Source organism: Sturnira hondurensis, unplaced genomic scaffold (assembly GCF_014824575.4).
Source record: "Sturnira hondurensis isolate 20B ecotype Veracruz unplaced genomic scaffold, ASM1482457v3 Scaffold0008782, whole genome shotgun sequence".
NCBI classification, from domain to species: domain Eukaryota; kingdom Metazoa; phylum Chordata; class Mammalia; order Chiroptera; family Phyllostomidae; genus Sturnira; species Sturnira hondurensis.
In genome coordinates this window covers 641,570-665,909 of record NW_028081413.1, presented here as the reverse complement: position 1 = coordinate 665,909, position 24,340 = coordinate 641,570, and the positions used below count along the sequence as shown (strand labels likewise).

Here is a 24,340-nt window from a genome sequence, read left to right as displayed (position 1 = left end):
AGGGGGGTGACTAACACCTACTGAGCATTCTCTCTTCTATATGCCCTTCCTTGCTACAAAAGCCCTATGAACTAAACACTAAGCCCACGTTTTAAATGGGTCCACAGGTCTGTAAACGGGAGCCCCCTTTCTACCAGCTCAGATGCCCTACATTCCATTGCCGTAACTATCCTCCACCTGTCATGGCCACCACAGCCACTTCCCTTCTCAAACCTTCCAGAGCCCCGTGTCACACCCCTGATAAACTCCTGCCCACCAGATCGAGTCTCGCTAACCAGGACACCCGTTACTTCTCTTCAATGCAGCCTGACCTCCTTGGTGGCCCCCAACATGCCTCAGCATCGCCAACACTCTGTCACCAGTCCAAACCCCTGTCATTCTTCTCCTTTATGAATTACAGTCTGGCTACTTTGTCTTCAGATCCGTGGTTCCTCCTGATCTACAACCACGATTTGGCCTCTCTCCCTTTTTTCACTCCGTACGCATACATTGCCCTGTACTGTTGTCAAACACATCCCACGTACAGCTTCTCCTTCTCACTGCTCTCATACACTCAAGAGCAGGGTCTCTGTGTTATGCTGCTAGGCACACAGCACTGAGTGCCTAAGGTGATGGATCACACTGCCGGGTAAATGTCAAATATGCTAGCCTGCTGGAATACTGAAATATAATTACTGAAATACGGGTCTCGGAAAAAACATTAATTCTCAAAGCAGGAAAAATTCTGACTGTTTTAAAGGAGTATAGTCCACACATTCAGCTCTGCCTTTTCACAGATACTTCCACCTCGCAGGACAAGGGGAGAGTCAGGAGTGTTCAACATAGAAGCAGAGCCAGACACGGGGTCTGAAAAGAGCTTCCCTGGCCTGGAGGTGTCGTACCTGCTCTACCCGGCAGAGTGTTCAACAGACCCTCCAGATTGTGCCTGACCAGCATGGAGCCAGCATGGCCCCCTGGGCCTCCATACCTTTAGACACGTTGTACCCGTATGCTGCATAGGCAGCCGCAGAGGCTGCCGCAGCCCCCGCTTTGGCTCCTGCCATTGCGGCAGCACTGCCTGCGGTGGACTTTCTGCTTCGGCCCTTCCCTGTTCCTTTGGCTGTGCTTCCTGAACCTTTAGGGCGGCCTCGGCTTCGGGCTGAGTGACCACGTCCTGCAGCTGGCATTTCCTGAATCGAAATTCCTACAGAAACAAATGGGCCAAAAGGAAGAAAGTCAATTTCTTCATATGTTTACAGAATCTTTCCCTGACAGGGAAGGCTGGCTCTAAGGGTGTCTGTTTTAGGACCTTAAGGGAAATCTGTGTCCTCATTTAATGGCTGGACCACCAAGTCACGAAGAGTCAGTAGGACTTCTAGACAGCTAAAACAGGCTGACTCCTCAAGAGTGGTTCCATTACTACTGAATCTCTTCTCCAAATGAGATCATCACTAAAGGAACCCCAGGGACTGGCTGCCCGATGCCCACCCACACTCTACAATGTGCACATGCCTCAGAGAGTCATCTTTGACCACCAAGTTTTAAACCTAGAGCTCCTCAAACAGTAGCAACACTGGGCCCCACAGAACAAAGTGAGAAAGGGCCCAGAGAAGCTAACTAAACTAGCAAAAATAAGGGTGAAGTATGAAAGAAAACAAAGAAGTTTGCAGCTTTATAAAGTTGTCATTTTGCTTTCCTTAAACCTTTTTTCTCCTTTTCACTTGGACAAGGCTAATGAAAGAATGAGCCAACAAATTCTTTTTGCTCCATGCCATGCTTCTTTTAAATATCCTAGAAGGAATCAGGACCTTATCTCAGTCTAAACCAATGCTTTTCTTGAGGCAGCGGACCAGGCCCAAGTCACACAGAACAGCAGCACTACTTACCGTTCACGGTGTCCGAGACAGAGCCTGTTATGGAGGCAGGAGAGTTGGTAGCTCGAGACTGAGGGGCTGAAGAGGCTGGGTCATCCACGATGACCAGCATGTCACTGCTGCTCTCGTCTGGGGGAATGGAGCCCGTGTGCAGCTCGCTGCTGATGGAGATCTAGAGGAGGAAGGACCGAGACCACCACTAGTCGTTGTGCCCACAGCCCATGGCCCTTTGACCTACATGAGGGTGTGATACTCTGCTTTGACTGCAGAGAAGCCAGCCTGTCCTCATTTGCTTTTTTCCTTATGGATTCCACGTGCAACCCCCTTCTAAAAGTCAGGAGGACTCCAGGAGAAGCAAAGCCTATAAGGTCAGAACAGTCCACCTGCGGTGATGAAGGCATCTAACAGGAGCCTCACCTCACTGAAAGGGCTGGGCATGGCTGAGTCCACACTAATGAAGGAGTCGTCCCCATCAGCTGAAAGGTTGGAGTTGTCAGCTGAGGGAACAAATGGGATCACCAAGTTCACACCCTCTTTTCTCCGCTTTCCATCCAATTCATCTTCCTTTTTCTTCTGGAAACACACAAAACAAGAAATATGGACAAATCATGGAGCTAGGCACCAAAAAAAATAGGAGTCAGAGACAAAATTAATGATAAAAGTTTCTGAGTGTTAAAGCTATTTCAATACTAAACAGTATTAAGTAATGGGTTAGAGATGTGAAGATGGAGTCATAAAAGAGAATCCGAGGAACTGGGTAGAGATGGCAGCTCAGGCTAGGAGGAACATGATCCCTCATTCCTGGGATTTCTCAGGTTTGTAACTATAGTATGGACCAGGGTCATTCTTCAGGCTGGTAATAGTTCTGCTTAGCAGAAGGTACAATCGAGGGTGTGGACTTTAAAACAGAATCACTGTATCTACTGGAAGATGAGCATATAATATACACAGGCTTCTAGGCTGCTGACCATTAAAGCCATATGGCTGGACATCAGGTTCAAAACGAGTGTGGGTAAGGGGAAGAAGCTGACCTCCACTTAAAACAACAAACTTTAACATGTGGCTAGATAAGCAATATGCTTCACATAAATCAAACAGTCGAAGGAAACAGGGCACATGCAACTGTCAGACTTGAGGGCCCAGAGCTACAGAAATGCCTGAAGCTCAGGGGGCTAACCTATTCAAGGGGGGCTGTACCAGGGCTGGGAAGATGAGAAAGGCAGTAGTGAACACAATGGCAGGGCAAACCCACCAGGAAAAATACCTTCTAGAATGCAGTAAAATGGTTCTAAACCACCAATCCTTGGATGCATAATAAGTCTGGGAACCTAGTTAGAACTAAAGGGCTAACTCCTGAAGTAAGAACAAGCCTGGAGGGCCTCCCTTCAGATTTACATGTCAATGAGGACTGGGGATAAGGATTACTAACATAGTGCTTTAGTAGAAACAGCAAGATAGGGAGAAATGTAGGGAAACTACTTTGCAGTTAGCCTGGTGGGCTCAAGCAGAAATGTCAAAAGAAAGACAAAAACAGTTCAAATCCTTGGCATAAATTGGAGAAAAAGAGATATACAAAACTAGACTGGCCAGAGATCTATTTTTCCAACAGTAGAGGACACCGTGATACACTAGCAGAATCATGGTGGAAGGGCTGGATCTAATGACCCCTGAAGTTCTTTCTAAGATTCTATGGAATCTAATAATGTACACCCATCTTACCCAAACCAGCCTTATGATTTTGTAACATGCTGACAAATGGTTTCCATAATTACATGTGACTACAGACAGGAGGGTTTGTGCTGGGAGTACAGGTCTACCACGGCTGCATTTCTCACCAAATGTCAAGAAGCACAGAACTGCTAGGTATCACATGCAGCTGAGCTGGATAACCAACCAGTAACCGAGATGATGAGACATGTACTTTGAAACCTCTTTGTAAGTACCACCCGGCTCCCCCCTCTAGTCCTTGTCAGCCACCCCAAGTCTGAGGTACCTTCTCTGCATATTTTTCCCGCTTGCGCTTGCGCTCTTTGACTCGGTTGGTTTCTTCCTGCTGCCGTTTCTCTTCTTGCCGCAATCTTACTATCAGGAAAATAAAAAGAAAAAGCTCTGATGAAATACCTGGGGCAATCATAATCCTCATTCTTTGAAAATGAAGTGGCCATAACCTTTGATATTTATATTCCAAAGCAACACTTCTATCTGTCCAAGACAGACAACTCGTAGTTTTCTAACTTGGAGAAGGAACCGAGCTCTTGGATTCTTAACAGGCTGCTTTTGGTCCAAACCATGATTTAGTTTAATTATTATAAGCACTTCCTTGCCTTTACTCTTTTTCCTTTTTTCAGCCTTTCAACAGCTCTGCACTGCACAGGTCAAGTGTGCTTTTGAATCCCAAAATGTTTTTAGAAAGTGGTGGCAAATGTGAGCACACAAGACAGGAGCGCCATTGCAGTTTCCGATGTGATGCTGCAGAAGTCCTCAGAGGCTCCCAAGTGAGTGTGAAACCCACTGTTCTCAAGAGCCAGAAATAAATGGGAGAATGGTTTGTATGATACAGCAGCGTGCTTCTCCATCTTCTCCATTAAAAGATTTCTCCAGGCAGAGCAAAGTAAATACATTACTGCTGAGGAGTCTAGGGATATAGCCTTCCTGGTGCAAATTTATTTGAAGTCCTATTACGTTAAAAATATATGTGAATTTTACCTTCTAATCCATAACATGTCTTTATTTTGGTTTTAATATAAGATATTAACATAAAAATGTTTCTCCCCAAACACAGTCTTTGGCTTTGCCTACACCCGGCACACAGCCAAGAGCCTCTTCCTTTTTTAGAAGTGTGGGGCCAGGAAAACATCTTTTGTAGGGAGGAGAGAGCATTCGTAAGAGGTTTAGGGTACGTACATTTCTTCTCCAATTCTTCATCATCTAGAAGAAGACTAACCACCTCTTTGGGTTTCAAAGTATCTGGTTTGAAGTTCCCACCAGAAATCACCATCCGCTGAATCTATATAAAAGCAGATTAAAATGTCACAACTAGGCATCCATTCCATCTTGGCAAATCTCCAAAAGAAAGAAACATCCTTCTCGCTCTCCTGGTGAGGCCCCCCAATCCCTTATTTCTTTTTTATTCATCCTACTGGCTTATTCATTTCTAGCAGAAAGGACATTAAGAACTTCGCTTGGGTAACTGATAGCTTGAAGATCCAATAATAATCAAGATGGGGGAAAAAATCCAAACAATAATTTCTTTGGAAATTAACAAATTTGGCATACAATTTAGAGACTGAGAGAACTAGGGTGAGAGCTCAGATGTTACCCCTTCTTCCCTGAATGTGTGAGAATGTTGAACACGGCCATGACTACTGTCCTCTCCACATAAGAGCAATAGCCACACCTAAGACATTAACACCACTGCAGTGGAAAAGGAGTAAGGAACAACCAGGGCAGTAGAGATCACTCCTATGTAGGACCAGATCTTTTGTTTCTTTTTCTTCCTCTTTTTACCTCCTGATTTTATTTTCTATCCAAAAAAAAAAAAAAAAAGTAGCCCTTTCAGAACAACAACAGGCAAGAATCTTAGTCTAGTCAATGTGACTGGACTATTTCATTCACCAGTGTAGTACTTCCTTTGCCTGGTGCTTACCTCACTCTTCTCCTTGGCTCTCTGTAGGATGCGCTCTTCAATGGTGCCTTTACAGATGAGCCGGTACACAGTAACCTGCTTTGTCTGCCCCAGGCGGTGGGCTCTGTCCATGGCCTGTTGGTCCACAGTGGGGTTCCAGTCGCTATCATAAAAAATCACCTGCACAGGTAGGACAAGAATACAGCAAAGGCTGAGGCACTCTCAGCATAAAACCAGGAATTCTGAGAGCAACACGGCCTCTCATCTCTTTGCAATGTTTAATGCCAGGTATTTTTTTCTACAATATAAAGATGAGCAGGTGTGCATTACAAAACCAAACCAATCCTTCACTTGCCCTGGGCAAGAGACATACTCTGAACTTTCCCCCCCAAATTTTCATTTAAAAAGATGGAGCAGCAGTAATATTAATAGTTAACTCTTAGCCCTGGCTGGTGTGTTTCAGTGGATTGACTTAAAAAAAAAAAAGTTAACACTTATTGCTTACTATTTGCCAGTCATTGTTCTGGGTGCTTTTAGTGTATTTACACACTTAAATCACATAATCACTATGATTTAGGTACTATTAAGACTCCATTTTATTTTTTCAATTAAAAATTATTTATTTATTTTTAGAGAGAAGGGAAGGGAGGGAGACAGAAAGGGAGAGAAACATCGATCTGTGGTAACCTCTCAGGCACCCCTTACTGGGGACCTGGCCCACAACCCAGACATGTGCCCTGCCTGGGAATTGAACCAATGACCCTTTGGTTTACAGGCTGGTGCTTAATCCACTGAGCCACACCAGCCAGGGCACAAGACCCTATTTTAGAGAAAAGGAAACTGAAGCACAGAGGAATTAGAGAATTCACCCAAGATTACACAGCCTAAGTAAGCGGCAGGCTTGGGATGTGAGGAATGGGAGAGCCTCCTCTTTCACACTAGGACCACTGTGATATGAGACACATATGGCTTTCAGGAATTTGCAGGCTCCCACCAACAGGGTAATTTCTTGTCCCTTGAATACTAAGGAAGACATGTCCAAAGGTTCCTTGGAAGCTACTCGAGTTTGCTAAACAATACCAACAACAACAAAACACACTGCCCCCTCCCCACCCCATAAGTGATCCTAAAATCAACAGGCTCCAGGGTCCTCAGCCGTGAGGCCACCATCCACTACAGTAGATCCCTGGCAAGGAATCCAGTTCAAAATGGCCCTCATCCCTCATGTATCCTCCTCTATATTTAATCAAGCCACCATGTCCAGCCAGTGTTTCTTGAGAAATGAACCCATCCTTTTATAGTCTCCCTGTCCCTATTCTGGACTAGGTGTTCACCACCTATGTCTGGTTCACTAATGCTCTCAGACCAGCTCCCTAGGGCTTCCTATGTTTTAGCCCACTTTGGGTACCACTCCAGACTACTCTCCTCTCCGCCAGCTATGCCATAATACATCAAGTCCAAACTCCCCTTAATAATCAGGCCCTACTACACTGAGCCAACTTCATTTCTATTCTTTCCTAACACAAAGACACCCTTTCCCTTTCGTCGGATGGGTCCCCTCAGTGTTGCTCACTTGTATTTCACTTGTTTGTACCACTTGTTGCTCAAGCTGTTTTTTGACCTAGAATTCTTCATCTCTTCTCTGTTGGTCCTTTAGATTCTGTTCAAGCTTTACCATGTTCAGGAAGGCCTCCCTGATTTCTCCTGCCTATAACAATGTCTTCTTTTCCTATTATTCATTAATTTCTATTAGAAATAATAATAGCTAAAACCTGTTGAGCAGTTAAAATGTGTCTGGCACTAGTGTGTACACATATCTCATTAAACTTTCACAAAAACCCTATGCATTTCCTTCACCTTATAAATTAGAAAGAGAATGGCCTCAGCTAATAGTGCTAAAAGTCTCTCCCCCACAACATGCTCTATTAACAATACCTTGCATTTCCTACCCTGGTCCAAGTTTCCATTTAATCACAGACTATCTTCTATAATTGTCTGATTATTTCATGGGCACTATTTAAAATACCCGGGAACTTCCACCAAGATGGAGGCGTAGGTGGAAACACTGTGCCTTCTCCCATAACCAAATTTGAATACAACAAAGGTTTAGTAAACAAAGACGCAAAGAATAGAAAACTGAACTATACGGAAGTCCAACAATAGCAAACCGTTCAACCGGACCGATAAGGGGGCGGAGCCAGCAGCAGAGCGGGTCGGGCAGGAAAGTGCCCATTGCAAACCCAGTGAGGGTGCAGGGCAGGCTGACCACGGTCACACATTTGCACGCAGATAAACCAGCAGAGTCGAGTGAGATGGACTGCCCAGGCCCCGGCGGGTGAACCCAGTGAGTGCACAAGGTGGCGGGCTGACCACGGTAGCACATTCACGCCGGACCACGCAGCCCCAGCAGTGGGAGGTGACAGAGGGGGCTGCCATTGCTTTCCTTTGACCCCGCCCCCACACACAGCGTCACAATCCAGTCACTGGGTCGCCCCACCCCGAAGAACACCTAGGGCTCCGCTCCTCATACCTAACAGGCATGAACAGTCCAAACTATGGCTCAAGAAGCACTCAAAGCCCCAGAGCCGATAACTCTAGGTGAAAAAGAAATAGCGAACCTCTCAGACACACAGTTCAAAACACTGTTTATCAGGATGCTCACAGAACTGGTTGGTTATAGTCACAAATTAGAGGAACATATGAAGGCTAAACTAATTGAAATGAAGGGAAATGCACAGGAAACCAATAGTGAGGAAAAGGAAACTGGGCCTCAAATTAATGGAGTGGACCAGAAGGAAGAACGAAACATCCAACCAGAAAAGAAGGAAGAAACAAGAATTCAAAAAAAAACAAAAACCAAAAAACAACAAAACAAAACCTGAGGAGAGGCTTAGGAACCTCCAGGACATCTTTAAACGTTCCAACATCCAAATTATAGGGGTACCAGAAGGGGAAAAGAAACAGCCATGAGAGGAAAACTTATTTGAACAAATAATAAAGGAGAACTTCCCCAGTCTGGCAAAGGAAATAGACTTCCAGGAAATCCAGGAAGCTCAGAGAGTCCCAAAGAAGTTGGACCCAAGAAGGAACACACCAAGGCACATCATAATTACATTAGCCAAGATTAAAATGAAGGAGAGAATCCTAGAAGCAGCAAGAGATAAGGGGACAGTCACCTACAAAGGAGTTCCCATCAGACTGTCAGTGGATTTCTCCAGAGACCTTACAGGTAAGAAGGGGCTGGAAAGAAGTATTCCAAGTCATGAAATTCAAAGACCTACATCCAAGATTGCTCTATCCAGCAAAGCTTTCATTTAGAATGGAAGGGAAGATAAAGTGCTTTTCAGATAAGGTCAAATTCAAGGAGTTCATCATCACCAAGCCCTTATTATATGAAATGTTAAAGGGACTTACCTAAGAAAAAGAAGATAAAAAGAAAATATAAACAGTGAAAGGACAGCAAACTCACAGTTATTAACAACCACACCTAAAACAAAAGCAAACTAAGAGGACAGCTAGATCAGGAGCAGAACCACAGAAATGAAGATCACATGGAGGGTTAGCAACAGGGGAGTGGGAGGAGAAGGGGGGAGAAGGTACAGAAAATAGCATAGACAGTAGGAAGAAAATTATCATAGAGGGGAGGGCAAGAATAGTAGGGGAAATAGAGAATCTAATGAACTTGAGAAACGTGATCATAAACTAAAGGGGGGAATGGTGGGGGAGGGGGTGTGCAGGGTGGAGGGGAATGAAGGGGGGAATAGAACAACTGTAATGGTTGTAATGGTAATAGAACAACTGTAATCAATAAAATATATTTAAAAAATTTTTTAAATTAAATAAAATATCTGCCCATCTAGATATTTTAAATAGGACAAACAAGATCCATCAGTGAAACCTAGAATCCCATAGATACTAGTCAACTGATACTGGCTCATATGGCTCAGTGGGTTGAGCATCAGCATGCAAACTGAAAGGTCACTGGTTTGCTTTGGGGCCAGGTCTCCAGTTGGGGGTGTGCAAGAAGCAACTGATAGATGTTTCTCTCCCTCCTTCTCCCTTCCCCTATCTCTAAAAATAAATAAAATCTTAAAAAACAAATAAACAAAATCAGTCTAAAAATATAGACTGAATAGTGATTTGTCTCTCTTGAAACTATTTCTCTATGATGCTCTTCCCATTGCTTAACACTATTCCTAAATAATTTATTTGTTCTTTCATTAAAAAATGGAGGCAATTCTTCTATTCTCTGAAGAATTCAGACTGCTGGTGAAGATGAACAAAAGGCATCAGCATTTCCTTTTTGTTAATCCTCACCTGAGGATATGTTTATTGATTTTAGAAAGAGGAAGAGGGAGAGAGTGAAACATCAATGTGATACATCATTCAGTAGCCTCCCAAAACATGCCCCGATCAGGGACTGAATCCATGCAACCTAGGTATGTGCCCTGACCAGGAACTGATCTCACAACTTTGTGGTGTTTGGGATGATGCTGTGGTGTTTGGGATGATGCACACCCAACTGAGCAACCTGGCCAGGGCAGCATCAGCATTTTCAATGCTTTTGTCTCTACTAATTAAGAACCCCCACTGGTGTTCCCTTTGTCTTGCTTCTATATGAGGTAAAATCCCTCAAGTTTTAGTATAGAATTCTTGGGGAGAAAATGACAAACTGCCTGCTGAAGAAATACATCATAATGAAAGCTTACTGTTAATCCATAATGTCCACAGACCTAGGATTTTCACATGCACAATGCTTTCACTTGTAGAAGAGCATAGCAAAGCCAACCACAGGAAATTTTGGAGCTTCAGTAAGATATGCAAAATTCTAGAAAATCCAGTTTAAACTTCCAATAAGAGAAGGTAGTTAATTAAAGGAAACAGTGTGCCCTGGCTGGTGTGGCTCAGTGGATTGAGCACTGGCTTACAAACCAAAAGTGTTGGCTCGATTCCCAGTCAGGGCACAGGCCTTGGTTGCGGACTGGGTCCCCAGTTGGGGGGGGGCATGCAAGAGGCAACCAGTTGATGTTTCTCTGTCTTTCTCCCTCCCCTTTCTCTAAAAATAAATGAACAAAATCTTTAAAAAAAAGAAAAACCGCTAATTGGACTAGGGGGGAAACATGACCTGCTTAACGTACCAAAATGTGGAAAAGGAGAGCTAACGTCATAACCTAAAACATAGAACTTTTATTTTATTTTTCATGTATTTATCTTTAGAGGGAAAGGGAAGGAGAGAGGGAGAGAAATATCAATGTATGGCTGCTTCTTGTGAGTCCCCTGATGGGAACTGGCCTGCAACCCAGGCATATGCCCTGATTGGGAATCGAATGGGGATCGTGTGGTTCATAGGCCCACGCACAATCCACTGAGCTACACCAGCCAGGGCTAAAACATAGAACTTTTAGTTGTCCAAGCCTGTGGCAATGGTTCAGCACCAACTCATAATGGGGAGTCCTATATTATAAATCATTTCATAGGTGCTTCCTTAACACTTACATTTTTCCTGGAAGTCTCAGCAGCAACCAAACCTGATTCAACTTGGGTCTTTTGAGCTCATAAATAAGATTAAATAAAGCCTAAGGAGATAAGTTTGCAATTGAACTTTATGCCCCGCCCCCCACCAAATTTAGTGGTTATTTATCATTTGAATGAATTAAAAGATGTGAGGAATTTTAGGAGGGAGAAAGAATAAAGTAAGATTCTATTTGGAAAACTTCTTAACCAAGGAAAAAGAATATGAAATATGTGTAAGTTAATAAGCTGAAAGAAGAATGAGAACTAAAAACCAAACTAGATGTATGGTTATCTCATTTGATAATAAAATTAACATTGAATCAACCATTACTTAAATTCAGGGTGGGGCTGGGGAATTGAGGAGACAATCACAGTGGGACTGAGAAGACACCGACTTTTGTAATCAGGCTTATGGAACTCAGTGAGGCATTCTATAGAAAAACAAGTAACAATGAAAGGATTAGAATAACTGTCTTAATTAGGAAAGATTAAAGCAAGTCAATCCACAAAGCGTAGCCCAGCAATGACTAAGGGCAAATATGTTACTATTTAGCACCTTCTTGAAGTTGTAAATTCCACACTGGACAGGAACGACAGCAGGAAGGTGAGATCAGGTGAGGTGGAGCACCTAGCTATACACAGGTCAATGAGAAGAGTTACAGGGGATGAGGAACTGAAATGGAAAACAGGAAGATTTCAAAAGGAACCCCCACCCTTCCCCTCAAAAAGGACCAATACTTGGAGGGTGGAAGGAACTCTTTCTCTCCCAAGAAAAGGGATGGAAGTTCAGGCCCCTGGGAGGGCTGGCACCTGTCCCATGTTGTCTCAAGGAAAATAGGACTTCTCACATTGCTACCAATGAACAAAAGCTCCTCAATCCCTCTCTACACATAAGCATTTAAAACAGGTCTGACACCAACAAAACAGTGCAGGTCACAAGAGCCCCTCACTGAACAAAGTCAAATGCAGAGATGCCTACTTCAGCAAGAATACACAAAGAACAACATAGCTAGTCAAAGGCAGCTGCCATTAATCACATGCTAAAACCATGTTTTTACTAACAGTGGGCCAGAGTCCCACTGTTTATAAACACAGGTTTATATATGCATTCTCAATCATGAGAGATTGAGTTTTTACTGACATTTTAGGCTGACTAACCTCTTCTTTGTCCATAAATGGTTCTGGGGATCTTCCAAAGCTAAATAAATCTTGGGACAAAGGAAAAATGCCAGGCAAGCAGTAAGGCCTATTGTTTTTCTAATAATACAGAGTATAGCCTGACTTCACACAAAGCATAACCTAGGAATTCATTTCGATCTGTGGTCTCATTTTTCTGAGTATTCCAGAAGGTTTTAATTTACAAGTGAATCCCCAAGCCCTCCTTTCAAAATTAAATGTAAATTATTTTGGAATTGGGAACTCAGAATATTCAGAACCTCTCTTTAGTCCCCAGCATGAAAAGGGAATTCCTATTTCTACTCTTCTAGCTATGTTTTAGGGGGCTATTTTGGTTCTTTGTGGCTGGCAGGAGCTTTTACCCCCACAAGGCAAACCACATGAACAACTGGAAACAGGATGCAGATCTCAGCCCCTCTCAAATCTGCATATTTTTCAATCACTCAATTGAATGACTACAAGAACTGTTCCTTGAGAAACCATAAACCAAACCCGAGACAGGCATTTTGAACAAATGAACTTATCCAGCGCCATGGCTTTAAATGGTCATCTCTGACCTGATGATTCCAAAATACATCTTCAGCCCCAATGTCTTTCCTAACTAAACTCTAGACCCTGTTGCCTGGGTGACACTGCCACTTAGTGTCTGCTAAGAATCTTGAACTTAACCCACCCCAAACCAAATTTTTGAGTCTCCCAATAAAACCTGCTTCCCACCCCCCGACCAAAATTTCCCTTAATCAGTTACTGGTATCTCTATCATTCCAGTTGCTCAGGTCAAATAGATTAGACTTTTCCTTCATACCTCCCCTATGTCCCACATTCAAGCCAAATTATGTTATTCTTCTGTTCTAAATCTTCCAGTAGTCTCCCATCTCAAAATCCTTACCATGGCCTACTAAGCCCTCCATGATCTGCCTCTGCAACACTCAACTCACATCACTCTGCCCCTCAATTCATTCTGTTCCACCTACACAGGGCTGCTTGCTGTTGCTTGATTATGCCAACCACGTTCTCACCTCAGTGCTTTGCATTTATCTCCTCTGTCTGGAACGCTCTTCTTTCTGTCAGATAAATGCTTGGCTCACTTCCTCACTTTTTCAGATCTTGGCTCAAATGTCATCTTATCAGAGAAGCTTTACCAGCCCACATAACACAATATACCCTGATCAAATATGGGGTTTTGAAATTTACCAGGTGGAAGAAGAACAATCTATTCTAAGGAAACAGTTTATGCAACAGTGAGACACTGGATGGGGTGTTCAGGAAAACTGCAAGTCAATAATTTCTGAAACAATTTTTAAAAAATTTTATTTACTTTTAGAAAGAGAAGGAGAGAAACACTAATATGCCAGAGAAACACTGATTGGCCTCCTCTTGCACATCCCCAGCTGGGGACCTGGACTGCAACCCAGGCCTGTGCCCTGACCAGGGTTCCAATTGGCTTTTGGTTTGTAGGCCAGTGCTTAATCCACGGAGCTACACCAGCCAGCCAGGGCTGTTAACATAAATTTTAGAAGGGGAAATAGTCTGGCAATTAGACTGGAAAAAGGGATAAAAGCCACAAAATGAAGGACCTTGTATGCCATGCAAAGAAGCTTATACTTTACCTCATAGATGATGGAGATTCCCTGGTTGTAAGCAAGGGAGTGGCACAGTTAATAAAGAAGGGTATAATTAGTAGGTATGGGGCTGAGGACCGAGACTGGAGTCCAAAAGATTGGCTAGGTGAAAGTAATGAATCTTGTACTCACACTGAGAGTAGGGACTAAGTTGGAATTGTACAAAATGCTTACAGAGAAGCAAGGGGCAAAGAGAAAGCCAAGTTTCTGCTATCTGATATGGCTCCAAGCTACTGTATCAGAAAACTTGTAAAAACAGCCATCAAAGACTGACAGATGTCCCTTAAGATGACTGAGGTTGATGATGTGCATGCACGTTAAGATATAGGATCTACCTAGCTATACCCTTGTGATCCTCAGGCTCTGGAGCCCTGTCCCAACCAGGTTAACTGGCTGAAGAGGTTTAAATGCCAAGGAAGGTATGGATGAGTCCTATGGTTGCTATCAGAAAATGTTTCATTCTTGAAAAGAGACAGTTCTATGGTACTGTCAATAAGGAGAAGGAGTGGACACAAGCCTAGGAGTGGAGACAAGAAAATACGGGATCTAGTTCCAGCTCTGCCGTGAGACCATTTGAGCCTCTCTGCCCTCGTATTTCATTTCTCTATGACCCTCCAGTTTGCATCCTCCTCATACTTGTGAGAATTTTGATGCTCTGTATTTCACAGAGAAGCACCAGAACAACCACACAGAATGACATTTTTCAGAGGCATGTGTTCTGCAAAACAATTTCCCATTTATGCATTTTTATGTCTCAAGATTACTGAAATTGTTATTAAATATATTTGAATCTTGTCCTGACTGGTGTGGCTCAGTAGGTCAGGCATCACTGTGCAAACTGAAAAGCTGCAGGTTCAATTCTTGGTCAGGGCACATGCCTGGGTTGTGGGCATTCTAGAGGCAACTAACTGATGTTTCTATTTCTCTCTTTCTCCCTCCTCTCTAAAAACAAACAAAACAACAACAAACAAACATTCAAATCCTGGGATAGTTCTGAGATTAAAAAAAAATGTTATCATAGTTCTGATATTCATTTTGAATAGTTCTGAGATTAAAAAAAAATGTTATCGTCTCCCTTTCAGATGCTAAAGTATTCCTTGAGGAGATTGGATATGAAAGGATAGACCATTTGATGAAATGTCATATATATATATATTACAATTTCTTTGCTTTCCAACCACCTTTTCAAGTTTGTGATATAAAAATATGAATTTTTCCTATGGTGAAATAATACATAAGAGTAATAAAACAATCCTTCCTGATCTGGTCAGTTACAGCTCCTGGTTGGATTGACTGATTTTTTTTTTGGTCTCTTTATTCAGTGACATATTCCAAGTGTTTACTCAGTGACATACTGCAGGTGTTTAGACACACAGTAGGCATTCACCAAATATCTGCTGAATGGATGTGTAAGAAATTTATTCCAACAGAATGGACAGAAAAGTCCAAAGGAAAGCTAAAACGTTCTGTTCCAGACAAAGTGTGACTAACATAACTGAAGGCAAAGATGAAAGAAGTCTGTGATACAAAGAAAGGGCAACACCAACCGAACAATATACTTAGAGCAGAGAACTTGCGCATCCAGCGTACTGTGCTCTCATGACTTACTGTATCTGCGGCAGTGAGATTGATCCCCAGTCCGCCAGCACGTGTGCTCAGCAGGAACACGAAGATGTCATTCCTGCAGAAGAGGAGGTAGGTGTAGGGTTAGAGGAAAAACTGAAAAAGAAAAATGGCACGTGGCATAAAAGAGGAATCCCTGAATAAAGAATAACATTTGGGGCTAGAAAGAGTTTTGGTGATTGCCCAGGCCTGTTTCTTTGACAAGAGAAAGGTGTCAACTGCACAAAGGTGCTCTGTTGCCAAGATCAAACCATGGTTATCATCTTCCACATTGAAGATATACTTTGCCCACTAATATTGACTGACAGGCGATATAATTATAAACATGTAGCAAATATAACAGAAAACTATGTTATCATGGAGGTAGACTAACTTTCTTTAAACTTAACAGTCATATTTTTAACTAGTCATACCATCCACAGTTCATGCAGAGGAGACAGATAAATCAGTATTTTCCTGGTGTTTCCCCCAGGAATTAAAATTTCCAATAATTTGAGTATTAACTATTACTTCAAAGCACTCATTTTCAGATGAAAAGTCCCGGAGAAACAACTCAAGGTCCTGGGATTAAGACCCAAGCCATGACTTTTGTGTACATTTCAAGTTGAACTCAGGATCAATCCATGAAGACAGACTACAATTAAAGTTCTTTTTGATCAGTGCCAATACAGCCCTTACATAGAAACGATTAGATAAAGTTTTCTGTTTCCATGTACTTTTACAGAAACCTAGAATTACAAATAAACCAGTAGGTGCCACTGTCACTCATTCGGGTAACAAATATTAAGTATCTTTTAGGAACAAGGATGTGCCAGATCACAAAAAGAGGGCTTTCGCTGTAAGATAGATCTTTGTACACACATACATTCACGGGCTTAGTCTGAACCTAGTTCTTGCAGATGACATAAACATATTTTAAGATTATCTTGGATTTTCACATTCCTGCCACCAATGCTCTCTTCTAGAACATTTCTAAGGGAATGCGTCATATTGGTGAGCAAACTTTACCATCCTTTAAATCAAGCTGCTAATCCCTTTCCATTATGACTATAATGAGAAATACAACCGGAAATTCATTTAGATTGGTATTATTTAAATTGCAGGTCACACCTATCACTGGGCATGAAATCGATTTAGTGGATCTGGACTAATTAAAGAAATAATTTAAAGAAAGAAATAGAACAGATTAGAAAATATATCATATCATCACAGGCCATAGGGAAACTACTGTTTTGTGAAATTTCAGGTATGGTACCAAATCCTAATGTAAAATGAATTTTATTCTTTGACTTCGAGTAAAAAATATGGAAACACACTGACACCAGGTTGCTTTCATCCCCTGATGCTGTTCTTTCTTGAAAAAGTCACCTGACTGCTGACGGTGTATTTATGGGATATGAAATAGAGATGCTCTGAATACAGCTGAAGTGACTAACTGATGACATATCAACAGCCAACATGAGTATCAGAGAAGGAGCTATTTTGAAATAAGCTTCCTGGTTAATCACCAAGCTGGATAGGTCCTAGTGGAATCTGTCCTTTATTTGCATTCAATTAAATACAACTTTCCTAGAGGCATGCATAGATAATTGAGCATGTTTAAGGTCTCTTGTAGGACATGATTCCAAAACCAGTGTACTGTTATGAAAGTTCTACTAGTTTATCTTTGAATTTTATCATGAAGTTTAATGTTTCATAATTTTATTTATATAATTTATAACATGTCATATCTTATGATTAAACCATACAGGGCAAACCATAAAGTTAAAAGATGTTAGTTAATAAACATTTTCCATAGATGTGGGGTGATGTAAATGGAAACTTGATACCTCACAGACCACAGGAGAATACTTAACCATAAGTCTTCAAATAAAAATTGAGCTTTCTAGGCTGCATTAATCTCTTGCCTTTGATAAGGTTTCTCTTCCTCACACATCTCTTTCTCCTGCTTTGGTGGATACAGAGATGGGTTCAGAGGCTTCTCTCTGATACTTGTGTGAGAGCTGATGGGAGTCACCCAATGGCAAGAACTTTTTTGGTAATTCTGATAGAAGTAAAGAGCCTGGGCTCGGGTGGGGGTTGGGGAACAGGGGTGAGACAGGGAGGGAGGCAGAAGACAGTTGGTAACTACAATAAAAGAAATGGTAGAGGCAGAAAAATGAGTCATTTTCACAGTCTGGACAGCCGGAGAGATCAGACCCTAGATGTAGAAATCACTTATAAACAGGGACTATACATGGGAAAAGACCCTCGTGAAAGGAATCTAGGTAAAAATAAATTAGTGAAATTTAAGGCAACATGATGATTTGGGTGCCCTCTAGGGGTCTGAAAAGGAATCTCAACTCAGGGTCTGTGATGTAACAGGCCTTGGAGACCAGGCTTCCAAGTTGTCTATGAAATCACATGGCAAAGACATGCATGCCTAGGTCATATTCTCACTCTTCTCTGGTTAAGGACCCCCCTGATGCCACTCTGCACTGCAGTACCCGAATAGTGCTGGGCATGTAGCTGACTGCAGTAAATAGGCACGCTGAGCCAGAATAAAAGACGACACTGGAGCTCTACAACACTCTTACCGAGAGAGAAAAACCCACAGTACACTCACTTTTTCTACGGTTTCCCAAAGGCACAGCCTGAGTGGTCAGATACTTTGGGGGTGTCCATTTAATAAATGTCACGGGGTAAGGAGTGAAGCCAAGGCCAAGGCACTCCAGAGCAAAGACCTTGTGAATGGCTTCTAGGATCATGCACTTGGTCACATGTTCTGAATGTTGCCCAGTCAGGACATCCTGGTCAAACAGTCTTTAGTCTCAGTCAGACTCTTTCCTGGAAGGATCCCTCATAAATAAATCTTGTATGAAGGGAATGTAAATGGCTTTTTATAGGAGTTCTTGTTTACTCTGGCTGACCTTTGAGCCTCAGGGCTTTCCAGTTAAAACTATAATTTTTTTCTTTTGATGTCTTTTCATTAATAATAATAAACAGCCGGCAAGCCATGCCTTTCTGTTTTCAAAAACACCTGTCTACTTCTCCCTCCAGACCTACTGCAGCCACTCAGATTTGTAAGTTGAGAACTTTTCTCCCCATTTAGAGGGGTCTGCCTGGTAAGTTTCTGGCCAGCATAGGCACAGTTCATTTCTATACCTAAGATATAGGGGATTATTTTTTAGCCATAATCCCAACTCTAATCACCTAGTTCATAATGTATGCAGGGAAGATGTTAGTCTGTTGTTTCACAGTTTGCCTAATATTGGATGGAGGGTGTTAGAATTGTGGTTATTTAAATGTTGATCAAAAAACCCCCTCACTACTCCCTAAGTAACTCTCAGCTGTAGGTTTGGAAGCTCAAGTAAGGATTCCCAGAAAAGCTGTGCAAAGTAAGATATTTAGTAAGTAAATAACAGTATAATTTAATGGTGAAAACATCCTTCTTTTAGAGCTAAACTCTGCAAAACTTGTGTGTGCTATTGGGATTGCCCAAATAATTGCTTCACAAGTTAAATAAAAGATTTTAGGAGCTATTAATTAGTTGTATCTATTGATTCTTTCCCCACTGAAAGGTCACTAAGATAGACTGAGCTCCGGGTCTCACAGCCCTGTTGTCTGGGAACTGGGAGGGCAGAAGAGCCGCAGCATGACAGCTCAGAACCCAAAGCAGAAGCAGTCAGCACACCACGGCTCTGGTTGGAATCTAAATCAGCAGAAATTTCTGTAAAGCAATCTGACGATATGCAAAGTCTTAAATACATTCCTTCACTCAGTGATTTACCTTGTTTGAATCTATATTAATAATCTAAAATGGTGACAAAGCTTTATAAACGAAGATATTCACTCATCATTTTCAACAACTACAACACCCCCAGTATAATGGAATACTGATCATTAAAAATAGTGATTATAAAGACTTTTTAAAGTATATATGATAATGTTTATGATATAGAAGAAACCAGGACACACAATCTTTACATGACATTAATGTGTAAACATAACCACATTTTACAGTGTATAATGCACTCCCGTGTATAATGTGCTCCCATGTTTTTGGCCCAAACTTTCAGGGGGAAAAAAATCTTTCCTTTCAATTAATTAATTAATTAATTAATTCATCCATCCACAGTTAGATACTTATTTTTTGTATTGTGAAGAAATTTTAGCATTTATTTTTTAACGTATTATGGTACAAGAAATTTCACGTAACAAAAATTACAAGACACAAGAACAGATACAAGGTATTTCAGGCACTACCCATGTATAATGCACACCCTTATTTTCCCTTAAAAAATTTGGGCAGAAAGAGTGCATTATATATAGCAAAATATGGTACATTAAAGAATAGAGGAATATTCCAAAATGTTAAAAGTAGTGGAATTGTGGATGCTTTTTATTTTCTTCATTAATTATTTCTCAAACTTTCCTCAACAGGCATCTCATTATAATATATGACAATACTAATTGTTACTGGGGAAAAAAACATCTTTGGTGGTTTTTTGAAGGTGAAAATCCTCAAATGTACATTTGAGGTGAAATCTTCAAATGTATAATATCAAACGTATCAGTAAAAAATAAACACAAACAGTAGTAGGTGAAATATCCATTTCTTAACAGTGTTTCTTCTCACACACAGCTCATGCCACCTCATACCAGTGCACCCACATCAGAGGTGCTGGCGTGCCTGGAGAAATTAAAGGCACCCTGGGGGAACCATATAGTCTATATAGTCTACAGATCTTGCACGTAAGATTCTTGTCTGTTGGAACTCTTAGGTTGGAGTAGATAAGGACAAAGGAAAATATGTTTCATTTGATTTCAGAATCAAGAAATGAGGATCAGCTGGTAAATTTTTTTTGTGTATGTGGGTGGGGCATAACAATGAGGTAGGGCTAGGAGGCACTAGCCCTATAGGCTTATATATGCTTATATATATGCTTATATATGACAGATAATCAATCAAAAAATCTGCTGATAGGTTCTGCTAGGTGAAAAGCTAGGTTAGGCATGTACACAGTTGCTCCAAGGCAACGAACAGAAATAGGCCCAAAGTAGATCTTCCCCTCCATTGTTGGTCAAACAGCCACCTAAATTCGGATGTATTATAGTTTCAACTTAGAAGCTGAATATACATTGTAAACCAACACATCAGGATATATCTCCTTACCTGTGTTCTACTGCAAAGGACTGTGCAATACAAAAACTGTCAAAGGACATTCTTTGTTGAACTATGGATTTGTTTTATGCTAAATTATTTTACGTTTGAAGTAAACCATGTATTAAAACCAAAAGAAATGAAAACAACTGTAACCTAAATACAAATGGTTATGTGCTTAATTTTGTTCCCAAGAACTCCAAAGTTAACTATTAACAGTCTACACAATTAAAGGCCAGAAATTAAGAATGTTCTAATTTATAGTGTTGAGATCCACTCTACTCATTAGCTCTCCAGGTTTAAGAAAGAAAATTAAGGACGGAGTTCAGCAGACCTGTCACTAGCAGAGTTTGGCTTTCTCCTTGGAGAGCAGTAACCAGACTCTGCTTATTACAATGAGAACCTGCACTTAGGATAATTATGGCTCTGAAAGCCATCAGCACCCAGCAGGCAGTATTTGAAATTTCATAGGCTCATTATCAGGGACTGTAACTGAGAGCTGCCAGTTGAATAGATTGCACACTATTGCAGGCTGTCATACTATGCTGTACTAAAATGCTAGAGGGAAAGCAGGAAAAGGAAAGATTAAAAAAAACCCTCATATACAGTGAAACAGGTAGGCAAAAACAAACTAAAATCACTATAAGTTAACACCCAGGGATAACTGTTAAAATTTAGAAATATATAGCCCAGTGAATTTTTTACAACATATATATTATCCACATAAGGAGGGTTTTTGTTCATACTCAGAAGTCATTTTTTTACTGCCTCAAGAAATAGGCACTGATTTGGTAAGAGAGCAGATTTCAAACATAAAAATTACCAAATATTCATTTTTTTCTCTCACAGACACATAGGTCTGAACTGTCATAAACAGAGCTAGCTAAAATGGCAGGAACTATCATAATCACTTAACAATCTGACATGTGTTGGTATTTCTTTCAAACTCATCATCTCCAGCATTAGAGGAAAACCAAAGATAATTTTTGTAATTCCTAATAAAATTACCTGTTCTGAAAATCAGCAACCATGTCCCGCCTCTCCGAGATCTTGGATGAGCCATCAAGCCTCATATAGGTATGCTTTCTGTAAACCATATATTCCTGCCAATCAAGAGTAAGTAGATATGAATCAGTCTGATACAAATTACTGTATTCCAACTCACACAACCATCTACCTACCTTCTACCTCATTCATACTAGGGGCAAGTCATTATATACAGAATGAGGAGAAAGCAATCTCAAAAATATAAGAATTTATTTGTGAATGAGGTGACTACAAAAGTGTAAAAGTCGAGAGTAATGTGAAGACTACAACCACCCTCAATTTCAACTTGGAAACTAATCTTATTTCTGTAGGTTTCAGAAAACAACAAAATGAAATCTCTGAACCAAAATGGCTTTTCAGTCTCCAACCAGATGTTTCTCACAGCTATGAACTACCTAGTTTTCCCAAGGTAAGTAACACTTGACCTGATGTTTCACTGGTGTTTCTCCCCAGCAAACCCTTGCTAACCAAAGTCCTTGAATTTACACCCTAAACTTCCCTTTCCAGCAAAGCATGCATCACTGTTAAGAGAGGCCAAACCATCAGGGCGAACAGAAGACAAGGTAACTTTCCATGGCTGAGAATGTTTTTGACATCATGTATAAAGGAATCACAACTTTTAAGAATGGATAAGAGATGTCAAGACCTATTTCCATTTTTAGAAGCTGCAATTTTTCTTACAGATGATGTCCAAATGAGCACTGATTCCCCCTTTTTTGCTGCTGATTACTAGACTACATTTCAAAAAGTCCATTGTAGAGAAACTATTACTAAGAATTCAACATAGCTGCCTATGTACATGAACTTGTATTGCAAAATTCTCATATGTAGTTCTTTTGGCTGGCTGGGTAGTTCAGCATACAAGGTTGCCCCAGTTTGGTGTGGCTGGTGCAGTTATGTGGCAGTCTGATCTTAGAGTAAGTACTCCAACCTCCTCAATGGCTTGGCAGAAGTCTCTCTGGCTAGGGTAATTGTGAGGTGAAGCTAGTTGACAATGTTCACTGAGGACACATCATTGTGTTTTATATAAGTGTGTGTGTGTGTAGAAGCTATTTCTTTCTGTCTCCAGGTAGTTCTCTAAGGACTCTGATAATCAAAGAGGGGCAGAAAATATTTAGCCACAGAAAATATTTAGCTACATTTAGTGGTAGAGCCCTATAATGGAAGAGTGTTAGGGCAGAAGAGTAGGGGTGTTTTGGATAAAGTGGAATTCAGGAAAGAAGATGAATATGATGATGGCAGAACATGGTCTTTAAAGGCTCATTATAACTTGGCAGCTAATCCAATCAGGGAATGCTGCCATCCAGAACAACAAAATAAGGAGACTATACAGACAGACATCTCAGATTTGGACTCTAACCAAAGGGTGAGCTTCTTTGCAAGGATCTATTTTACCTTTTAAACCAGAACTTCTAACCTCAGTGAGATTAATGAATGAATCTTCTTGTAGATCTTGCTGTTTACATTACTATTTATATGTCAAGGTCAACACAACACCAGAGATATTGGTCCTAGACCATAATCAAACCAATGCTGATTACAGACCGTCTGTTTGTTACTAAGGCAACAGAAGGGAATCTTTACCATTTACCACTTAAGCCTATGCTTTCCCACCCAGGGGAGTAGTGGGATTTCAGAAGGTTTAGATCCTATTTCAGTAAATAGCTTCAAATCAAGTAAATGGACATGGAAAGAGCAGTTAAAAGCAAAGTAGAGGAAAGCCTACATTGTCATGCTATCTATAGAAAAACAGCTAACAGATAGAGACTGAGCTAAAAAAGTAATTTTAATATTTCTGCCATTTACAAATTCTAGCTATACTGAAGCTATTCTTCTGGCTGTCTCTCTAAAAGTCTAGGCTGTTTGCAACCAGAAAGAAATGCCTAATTTCTTCAAGAACCGTAACCACTTCCATTCCTAGGTTCAGCCCTGACTGGTGTGGCTTAGTTAGTCTCGCAAAGTGAAGGGTCACTGGTTTGATTTCTGGCCAGGGCACATGCCTGGGCTGTGGGCTTGGTGCCCAGTACGGGTTCATGAGAAATGCAACCAATTGATGTTTCTCTCTCTCTTTCTCCCTCCCTTCCACACTCTCTAAAAAATAAATAATACAAATGTTAAGGAATGATTTGATAATACTTATAGCAGTTTTAAAAATTTATTTTAAAAATCAATCTTAAAAGTCTATCTCAATGATGGAAACATCAAAAAGTTTTCTAAGATTTATCTTAAGAACCTTGCTTAATATATTCTTTTTAAAGCCAGCAGTGGAGACCTGGTTAATTAGAAACTGTCTAAGATGGCACGATGTCCCCAGTCATCCTTCTACCCTCTGCAGTTTACTCATATGTCTGAGGACCATTGCTGGGTGGTTACTGCTTCCTGGATGACTTTACCGTGCTTTACAGGAACTGCATCACACTTGGCTCACCTGTACATTAAAGAGGGCTTGTGAGATAGAAGCTCAAACATTACCCAGTCCTTCCTTACATTAGGTGCCCTGTAGAAATTAAAGGTGTCTCTCACTCAAGTTCACTTTTGGTAATTAGGAAAGGCTTAGAAAATAATCACCAGAATGATTAAATTTCCTAGAGACTTGTCACAAGAATTCCTTTTGCTCCACTTAAAGCAGCAGAGAGAGAAGAGGAGTGAAGCATAGGCCTCCTTCCTCTCCCAGAGGTCTCGTATTTTAGTATCTTCCTTTAATTAACAGATATGAACAGCAGTACTCCCAAGTGGA

General features: G+C 41.1%; 1 protein-coding gene across 1 annotated transcript in view; it reads right to left on the bottom strand.

Moving 5' to 3' along the window:
* INO80 (INO80 complex ATPase subunit) overlaps positions 1-24,340 on the bottom strand; it is a 131,685-nt gene that overhangs the window by 2,587 nt on the left and 104,758 nt on the right. The window contains exons 28-35 of the mRNA XM_037056041.1: positions 21,565-21,659; positions 15,399-15,471; positions 5,500-5,658; positions 4,758-4,860; positions 3,847-3,935; positions 2,271-2,426; positions 1,866-2,025; positions 968-1,183 (exon numbers count right to left, since the gene is read on the bottom strand). Of these exons, the coding sequence (XP_036911936.1) occupies positions 968-1,183; positions 1,866-2,025; positions 2,271-2,426; positions 3,847-3,935; positions 4,758-4,860; positions 5,500-5,658; positions 15,399-15,471; positions 21,565-21,659 (1,051 nt within the window). The remainder of the gene's footprint in view (positions 1-967; positions 1,184-1,865; positions 2,026-2,270; positions 2,427-3,846; positions 3,936-4,757; positions 4,861-5,499; positions 5,659-15,398; positions 15,472-21,564; positions 21,660-24,340) is intronic.